The sequence below is a fragment of the Clytia hemisphaerica genome, unplaced genomic scaffold (assembly GCF_902728285.1).
Source record: "Clytia hemisphaerica strain Z4C2 unplaced genomic scaffold, Clytia hemisphaerica genome assembly, whole genome shotgun sequence".
Taxonomy (NCBI): Eukaryota; Metazoa; Cnidaria; class Hydrozoa; order Leptothecata; family Clytiidae; genus Clytia; species Clytia hemisphaerica.
Window position 1 is genome coordinate 892,181 of NW_027104421.1, and position 10,114 is coordinate 902,294.

At 34.8% G+C, this 10,114-nt stretch overlaps 1 protein-coding gene across 1 annotated transcript; it reads right to left on the reverse strand.

The window, feature by feature from the left end:
- Positions 1 to 2,906: 2,906 nt before the first annotated feature.
- On the reverse strand, positions 2,907 to 8,671 carry LOC136820352 (uncharacterized). The gene is made up of 6 exons (XM_067076539.1): positions 7,792 to 8,671; positions 4,700 to 5,342; positions 4,392 to 4,449; positions 3,802 to 3,881; positions 3,395 to 3,533; positions 2,907 to 3,195 (listed from the first exon to the last, which is right to left on the reverse strand). The coding sequence occupies exons 2-6, from the start codon at positions 4,880 to 4,882 to the stop codon at positions 2,945 to 2,947; spliced, it is 711 nt and encodes a 236-aa protein (XP_066932640.1). The 5' UTR covers positions 4,883 to 5,342; positions 7,792 to 8,671; the 3' UTR covers positions 2,907 to 2,944.
- Between the last annotated feature and the right edge of the window lie 1,443 nt (positions 8,672 to 10,114).

A 10,114-nucleotide genomic window follows, 5' to 3' on the forward strand; every position in this document is an offset into this window, starting at 1 on the left:
ATCATTTTTAAGAAAGGTCCCTAAAATAATTGAACTCTTGAAAAGGGGAATTTCCCATAGTCACGTGACAACTAAGCTCATATTCTGAATAATTTTTTTTGGAATATTTTCCCACATATGCGAACTTGTATCCGTTTGTTATTTGAAGTCGATACCTTTCTTCCTTGAGTTTTTATGAGCTTTTCAAAAAAGGTCCCTAAACTGAAATAACTCTCAAAAAGGGGAATTTCCCATAGTCACGTGACAACTAAGTTCATATTCTGAATTTTCTTTTTTGGAATGTTTTTCTTGACATGTGAACTTGCATCCGTTTGATATTTAAAGTCAATCCAACCATTTCCTGATGACTGGTAAGCTTTTTAAAAATGGTCTCTAAATTGAAATAACTTCAAAATAGGGGAATTTCCCATAGTCACTTGACAACTAAGCTCATATTCTGAATAATTTTTTTTGGAATATTTTTCCAGATATGTGAACTTGCATCCGTTTGTTATTTGAAGTCGATACCTTTCTTCCTTGAGTTTTTATGAGCTTTTCAAAAAGGTCCCTAAACTGAAATAACTCCCAAAAAAGGGAATTTCCCATAGTCACGTGACAACTAAGCTCATATTCTGAATGATTTTTGTTGGAATATTTTTCCAGATATGTGAACTTGCATCCGTTTGTTATTTGAAGTCGATACCTTTCTTCCTTGAGTTTTTATGAGCTTTTCAAAAAAGGTCCCTAAACTGAAATAACTCCCAAAAAGGGGAATTTCCCATAGTCACGTGACAACTAAGCTCATATTCTGAATAATTTTTTTTGAAATTTGTTCCTTAGCATGTGAACTTGCATCCGTTTGTTATTTGAAGTAAGTCAATCAAATCATTTTTAAAAAAGGTCCCTAAAATAACTGAACTCTTGAAAAGGGGAATTTCCCATAGTCACGTGACAACTAAGCTCATATTCTGAATAATTTTTGTTGGAATATTTTCCCACATATGTGAACTTGCATCTGTTTGTTATTTGAAGTCGATACCTTTCTTCCTTGAGTTTTTATGAGCTTTTCAAAAAAGGTCCCTAAACTGAAATAACTCTCAAAAAGGGGAATTTCCCATAGTCACATGACAACTAAGCTCATATTCTGAATAATTTTTGTTGGAATATTTTCCCACATATGTGAACTTGCATCTGTTTGTTATTTGAAGTCGATACCTTTCTTCCTTGAGTTTTTATGAGCTTTTCAAAAAAGGTCCCTAAACTGAAATAACTCTCAAAAAGGGGAATTTCCCATAGTCACGTGACAACTAAGCTCATATTCTGAATTTTCTTTCTCGGAATGTTTTTCTTGACATGTGAACTTGCATCCGTTTGTTATTTGAAGTCAATCCAACCATTTCCTGATAACTGGTAAGCTTTTTAAAAATGGTCTCTAAATTGAAATAACTCTCAAATAGGGGAATTTCCCATAGTCACGTGACAACTAATCTCATATTCTGAATTTCTTTTTTTTGGATATTTTCATTGACATGTGAGCTTGCATCCGTTTTTTATTTGAAGTCAATCCAACTATTTCCTGATGACTGGTAAGCTTTTGAAAAAAGTCCCTGAAATAATTTGAATCCCGAATAGGGGTATTTCCCATAGTCACGTGACAACTGAGCTCATATTCTGAATTTTTTTCATTGGGATATATTCCTTGGTATGTGTGCTTCCATCCGTTTTTTATTTGAAGTCAATAAAATCATTTTTAAGAAATGTCCCTAAAATAATTGAACTCTTGAAAAGGGGAATTTCCCATAGTCACGTGACAACTTAGCTCATATTCTGAATAATCTTTTTTGGAATATTTTCCCAGATATGTGAACTTGCATCCGTTTGTTATTTGAAGTCAATCCAACCATTTCCTGATGACTGGTAAGCTTTTCAAAAAAGGTCCCTAAACTGAAATAACTCCCAAAAAGGGGAATTTCCCATAGTCACGTGACAACTAAGCTCATATTCTGAATAATTATTTTTGGAATTTGTTCGTTAGCATGTGAACTTGCATCCGTTTGTTATTTGAAGTCGATACCTTTCTTCCTTGAGTTTTTATGAGCTTTTCAAAAAGGGTCCCTAAACTGAAATAACTCTCAAAAAGGGGAATTTCCCGTAGTCACGTGACAACTAAGCTCATATTCTGAATTTTTTTTTTGCAATATCTTCCTTGACATGTGAACTTGCATCCGTTTTTTATTTGAAGTCAATTCAATCATTTACTGACGACTGGCGAGCTTTTTAAAAATGGTCTCTAAATTGAAATAACTCCCAAATAGGGGAATTTCCCATAGTCACGTGACAACTAAGCTCATATTCTGAATAATGTTTTTAGGAATATTTTTCTTAACATGTGAGCTTTCATCCGTTTTTTATTTGAAGTCAATCCAACCATTTCCTGATGACTGGTAAGCTTTTGAAAAAAGTCCCTGAAATAATTTGAATCCCGAATAGGGGAATTTCCCGTAGTCACGTGACAACTAAGCTCATATTCTGAATTTTTTTTTTTGGAATATCTTCCTTGACATGTGAACTTGCATCTGTTTTTTATTTGAAGTCAATTCAACCATTTACTGACGACTGGCGAGCTTTTGAAGAAAGGTCCCTGACATGATTTGAATCCCGAATAGGGGAATTTCCCATAGTCACGTGACAACTGAGCTCATATTCTGAATTTTTTTATTGGGATTTATTCCTTAGTATGTGTGCTTGCATCCGTTTTTTATTTCAAGTTAATATCTTTTTTCGTTAAGTTTTTATTGAGCTTTTTCGAATCCCGAATGCGAATCCCGAATCCCGAATACCGAATACCTAACTCCAGCGAATGTACCATAATAAAAATCTAAATTTCGAGGATAGAACTAAACGACAATAAAAACATAATTTAATAATGTAGTTAATTGAGATTTTTCTTTTGAGTTTCGTTAAATTATTTCACAAGTTTTTTGAAATTTCTATATACGGTGCCAAGTTTTGTTCGCTCGCCGTTAAAACGGACAAGTTTCAAATTTGAAAAAGTCTCTTGCTTCAACGACTGAAGATAAGTTTCTGCAACCTTTTTCTTCGTTATTCCATTGAACTCAATGGCCGATATTGTGAGGCTTCGGCACCTCAAATTGTCTGCCAATCGAAATAATTTAGAGGAAGCTTCCCGGAGAACGTTCTCATCCGCTTTACAATCTAGAAAATAAGAGTTTCTCTGTTATTTAAATTCGAAATCTAATTAAAAAGGGCATTATATTTTGGTCATTAACTTAGAAATCGAGAAAGCATCACACAGTAGAGGGCAGCAGAGGGTAGATTACTACCCCTAGATGTATGAAATATTTGTATGATTTTGAAGGATTGAAATTGTATAGTATTTTCAATTGAATCTTACCCACTATATAAAATATATATTTAGATCGGCACTCTGATTTCATCTCGATAAACCCTACATCGCCCTTTACTTTCAATTTTGTGAAATCGAATTGTGGAACCATCTTCCCAAGAAAATCTTCCCTCGAACGAAAGTTTGGCTGAAAGGTCAATTTTAATGGAACTGAAAGTATGTGATGAAAAATTTCCATAAAAAACAATCAGTTTATTTTTAAAACTCTTATCTTTGCTCGGCTCAACTAACAGGATTTTAAAACTTGATTTAAAAATATTGAAAATTTTATTATAAAAATATGCAAGCGAAAATATTTCAATCAAATAAGGCCGTGAAAATTAATAGAAAACCGGAAATGAACAATATATCATAGTGTTAAAATGTAGCAATCAACATAAAAAAGACCAATTTACCAATTTTATTGTTTTCATTTTACTGTCAGTTTTGATAACGATACCATCGGTATTTTGGCTGAAAAGATCTCCGTCGGTAGCTAAAAAATAGCAACCAGAGCAAAAATAATAAACTACAACCCTAGAGGAAGTTTTTGTTATAGTACCTATTTAGTAGCATGTTTGGGTAAAAATATTCCATTGAGAATTATGCTTGGGTGGGAGTGGGAGTAACAGATCAATATTTGTGACACAGGGCAACCCACTGGAAGTTTTTTTTTTAATCGACTATACCGCAAATTTTAAAGAAAGCTCAAACCGACCAACTGACGGAAAGGTATCCAGTGGTAAGACTTTAAACATTTTACTAGAGGACAGTAGAACGTGAAACAGGGCTAGATTTTGTTGAAAAAAAAAAGGTTCAGAAAACGGTTAATAATCTGAAAAAGACAGTTCTTTATAGCAAAGTTTTGGCTTTTCTAAATTTCTTGGCCAAAATCTCGGTCTATCGAGTATTACAACGTATTTCCATCTACTTTGATCAAAAATGGTAATTTCAAAATTAAAATCAGTATTTGACGAGCATTTAGCGTGGGATTATCATGACTTACACTGAACTGTGATGCTGTCATTTATTTTCTGATTTGGTTTCGGCGAATAGAGTTCTTCCTGAAATAGAAAAACAACATTTGAATTCACGATCACTTCGACATTCTGTAGATACTTGCTGCTAAATTTACTTAGAGAAATGTTATTATCACTTAATGAAATAAGCTTAAACAATTCGCTTTCTCGAACAATAAACGTGCGATATTCCCTAACTTTAATTAGAAAGTTAAAATCAGATGATTCGGGGGAGGGGAGCTTCACGATTTTCATATTAACACCTTTTCTTGGCTTGAAATTGCAAAACACTTACATTTTCGAGTCGCAAGACATGAAACACCGTTGACTGATATTTGCCATACATAAATTCTGTTGCGTCCTTGTAGGAGAGGCTATGTTTTTTCATAACAAAGTAAGTGTACAATTCAGGCACAATCAAACTCTCGACGGTATCAAAATAAGAACTTCTCATAAAGGGGATAGGAAGTCTCTCCATTCCTGTCAAACTTGTGAGGTCGTCTGGATCACTTTTGATAGGAATAACCAGTTTCCGGTGAACAATACGACTCGAGTATGTAAGGATTAGATCACCTAATCCGATGATGTGAGCTTCGTGTTCAGCTAATTTCTTGAACACTTTAAACGAGGGAAGAGTTCTGAAGACTTGATATCTTTCAGATTGGCTTTTTAAGAGTTTGTTCCCTTTGATGAAATCCAAGATAGTGTCATCCTCAATGATAAAGGATAAGAAATCCTCATCGGGCTGCGGCTCTTGATCTACACGGTAAAAGAGAAGTTTGTAATCATTAAATTTTCTTACAGTAGATTCCCGGTTATTCAAAGCTCCAAAGGGGATATGAATTTACTTCGAATAACTGGACATCCTTTTTACCTACTAGATTTTCATGTTAAACCTTGTTGGTTTTACCAAGAAATTCAGACATTGTCGGTTTTAGCTGAGCAAGATAAACGCATGAATTATCCTTTTTTTTAAAAGAATTTGAAATTTGAGAATGCCAATACTTGATTGTGCTTATGGACGAAAAATTTAGTTTTTTGTTGAGAATCTTTTAGTCTAATTCAAATTCAATTTAATTCGAACTTTTAGACGATAATTATTAGACAATTTTTTGTGGGAATGATTTTTGCGGTCCGCTGATTGGAGATTATTTTTGAGGAAATTGTGGATTTTAAAAATGGCAGCCTGTAAATTTTAAATCATCTAAGTAACGAATTTTCTTAGCATTTGTAAAATTTGGTGGGAACTGAATTTTGCAGTTTGTAGCTAAATCCGAAATAAAAAACCGTATAAAATTTAGTTCCCGAAAACTTAGTACCCTTAAGGAAATTTAGATAAATTTTTACCTTCATCACTTGACTCAGAAGAGGAATCGGCTGAGGAACCGTCGTACAGCTTAACACCATCTGTAAATAAAATAGAGGTTGAGTAACGAGACGATTTTCAAATTCCGAAAGCAGTGCGATGGAGTGAAAATTTTAAATGTTTAAACTATGGTACCGTTATGAAGACGTTTTCGATCGCACCATAATAAATGGTTTTTATGCCATGAAAAAAGTTTATGTAATTTAGGTAAAAAAGAATGGTCAACGCTAAGAACAGGAAGCAATGGTGAAAACACTGTTTAAATTTTGAAGCCGCAGGAGAGACAATTAATAAATCACAATGAATTACCTTTGGCTCTGATGGTATGTTTTCTATTCGTTCTTTTGCCTAATACAACAAAAAACACTGATGATGAAGGCGGTAAGCTTTCAAGTAAGGGGGGGGGGTGCACTCGCGATTCAATAACGACCATAGGTGTGGCCCAAAAACGGGCCTTTGAAATCAGACCCTAAAAAAATAGGTAAATAAAAGTTAATAAAACAATAATTTCGAAAATCTACTTTCTTTGGACCCCTAGGCTAAAGTAAAATGCCGAAAGCAGAAAGAAATTTCCACAGCTTTGCCAGCGTGGTAAAAACCGATTCTAAGGATGGTAAAATTGCAAGATAATCAGTAAAACAATACTCCTTTTTCGCCACCAGACTGTTTGAAAAACGTGAAAAACTATTCACAAAATATCATAAGAGTAATTCTTTGTACATGAAAGGTTGTTTCCATGTTGGGTCGGTCTACCATATGATAGACCAAATTACATACCTCGTGATTCTTTTAAAAGATCTTTGAAAGTTTCTGCGACTGGTGTGGTGTCAGCTAGAGGACCTAAATAGTGATATAAAATTGGTTTTGACAGATTCAACATAGTCTTGGTATCCAGATCGTGTACTGACTATTGTAATGTAAATTTTTATTATAATTTTCTCTCTGATTCACGGTCCAGTGCAAGTAACTCATCTACTTACACAAATTCTTCCCTGCATTTTTGAATGAACCTGATTGGTCGATGGCTACCTGTACATGTGGCTTGGATACTTTAGTTTTGCTTTTGTTAGTTTTGAATGTTTTTAGTGGTCTAGTTTTGTATGCCTCAAGTAATTATTTTTCTAAAATATCCATGATAGATTCAACGCTGATATGCTAATACGATGGTCTTATACTGATAAAAATCTAGATTTGAGTCTAATCATAGGTTAAATTTGTTTTCTGATAATTTTTGATTAGGCGCCCAATACTTCATCCATTCTATCAAAAAGCTCTAGGTGACCTCCAGGCTAATAGAAATCGTGAAAATGATGACATGATCATAGCAAATATGAATGTGTTACTACCGGGGCACCCTTATCGTCGATTAAAACTACTTATTAACCCTTGGAAAATTAGTACTTAAATTTCATACTGTATTTTTCACAGTGATGTGTTCCTATGTCCTTGATTCCATCATTATCAGCATTTGTAACGAGAGGCGCTAAAACGAAGATGATTTCATATAACTAAAACCATTCAAAAATTTTCACCATATAGTGAAAAGGTTCCATAATCTTGATTATACAATAAACATGCTTGATTATGTTTTGCATACAATAAAACAATTAAATTACTCACAATGTACTTCAGTGTAAACAGGGTTCAATCCAGAGCTTTCATCGTGTTCATGATTTTTGGCGAAAGACGCTAAAATGAAAATTATTTCTTTCATGCTTACAATTTTCAATATTTTCTACAATGTGACTACAATCAAAAGGTTCAAATATTTTGGCTAGGCAAATAGCCTTTTTCAGAATTTATGGATCTGTTACATGCAATTTTCTATTCAATTTAGAGGTAAAGGCCCGGGTAAAGGAAAGGTCAATATAGTATTGAAAAACATGTAATGTTGAAATTACTAACTGGGTACTTCATTGTAATGAGCCTTCAAAAAAGAGTTTTCATCATGTTGGAGATTAGTAATTGGAGGCGCTAAAATAATAATTTGAAAAATATTGAAATTTTTCAATGCTTTCTACAATGTAGTCAGTTTCTCAAGAACCAAAATAGCTATGAACCTGATTTTTTCTGTAAAAGGTCACTATTGAGTATATCTATTGTCCACACTATGTTTGGATCACGTGCCTATCGATCCAAGTTGGCCGGAACACTAAAATCGGGCTTTTCGACAGATTCGCCTATGTCAAGCAAAAGTGGTTTCCGCGCAGTTTCTCAAGAACAAAAAGAGGTATGAACTTGATTTTTTCTGTAAAAGGTCACTATTGAGTATATCTATTGTTCACACTATGTTTGGCTCACGTGCCGTTCGATCCAAGTTGGCCAGAACACTAAAACTTGGCTTTTCGACAGATTCGCCTATGTCAAGCAAGGGTGGTTTCCGCGCAGTTTCTCAAGAACCAAAATAGATATGAACTTGATTTTTTCTGTAAAAGGTCACTATTGAATATATCTATTGTCCACACTATGTTTGGGTTACGTGCCGTTCGATCCAAGTTGGCCAGAACACTAAAATCGGGCTTTTCGACAGATTGGCCTATGTCAAGCAAGGGTGGTTTCCGCGCAGTTTCTCAAGAACCAAAATAGATATGAACTTGATTTTTTCTGTAAAAGGTCACTATTGAGTATATCTATTGTCCACACTATGTTTGGGTTACGTGCCGTTCGATCCAAGTTGGCCAGAACACTAAAATCGGGCTTTTCGACAGATTGGCCTAAGTCAAGCAAAAGTGGTTTCCGCGCAGTTTCTCAAGAACCAAAATAGATATGAACTTGATTTTTTCTGTAAAAGGTCACTATTGAGTATATCTATTGTCCACACTATGTTTGGGTCACGTGCCATTCGGTCTAGGTTGGCTATGCTACCACTTTCGATTTGAATCTGTCGAATCTGTCGAATCTGTCGAGTGAATATGACGCTACACGTTTTTTTTTTTATAAGAACGTCAAAAATTTTCGAAGCCTTCGGATATTCTTAGTTTTTTGGATTTGAAGCCTAAAAATGTTCTTAAATGTTCTTATTTTCAGCATTTTTTGAGCATTTTGATGTAATTTCTTAAGAAAATGCATGTTTTAAGTCTCCACTCCAAAGCCTTAGAATGTTCTTAGAATGTTCTTAAATTTTTGGGCCTCGAAGCCTTATGTTCTTATATAGTTTGTTCTTATAAAAAAAAAAACGTGTAGATTCATTTCGGTGTGAAACTTCCATCCACTCGGATATTTAGCTCTTTCCTGACATGGTTCTGAAACATGTTCTACTCCTGTTTTCAAAACATCCTGCGACAAAATTCCCAGAAAAACAATACCCTGGGTTTCTAAGTTTCTACAAGTTACAGTCGGGCTCAATTTTTCCAAGAGACATCCAATATGCTTTTGGTTTATTACAGTTGGAGCCGACAATATAAGAGGAGGAAAATTGAAAATGCCAGCTCCCAGCAGAGGCAGGCTTGGTGGCTTCTTGCAAGAGTTGGAATGTTGTGTTTGTTTGGATCAATTTGTAAGACCAAAGCTTTTGAATATTTGTTATATGCACACTTAATGTGTTGACAAACGGATGATTCAAAACGGATCTGTGGTGAAATGTCCCAAATGTCGAGAATTATCCATCCAATCAAGGCAAGGCAGCAAGGTAGCTAGATAGATATCTTACTTTCACTTTCTTTGGGCCATTCCAGAATTTGTCTGTAACAGGGGGGGGACGACACAGGATTTCCAAGGGCAAAAGTTTTCACCAAAATTCAAAATTTCCAAGGCGAGAGAAGAAAATGTATGAATTCCCACTGCAATTGAATTGAAAAAGGCAAAAAAGAGTGGAATTTCCGACACATTTTGCGAAAGTACATGGATTTTCATCCAAATTTCAGACCACCACTGGAAGAGGTGATATGTAGCGTTGTGGTATAGTGGATTCCTGTACGACCATAAGGTTCGATTCCCACTCACAACGGTTGACTTTGCAAGTGAACAAACCTTCGCCCGGGTCAACCCATGCCATGTGAGGGGAATTGGGTAGTTAGTTCAAGGTGCTGACGGGATGCTTACTCAAAGCATCTATAGTTGCTAGAATGGGCTCCCATAGCCTCCTGTAACTCAACCATAATAGAAAAGAATAGAAGAAAAAAAATATCTCAGAGGTGAGAAAAATTTTTTAAATGCACGGCGTCCAACGGGGGTAACAGAAATTTTCTGGAACGGCCCTTTTTATTAGCTTGGGAAATAGCATGTTTTCCATTTTAAGAAATAATGTGTGAGTCATTGATGAAGCAAGAAATCAACAAAGGAAGCCAATAAAAGAGAAAAGAGAAAACCCATAGGGAAAAAATGATTGTTTGGCAATCTTGGCCT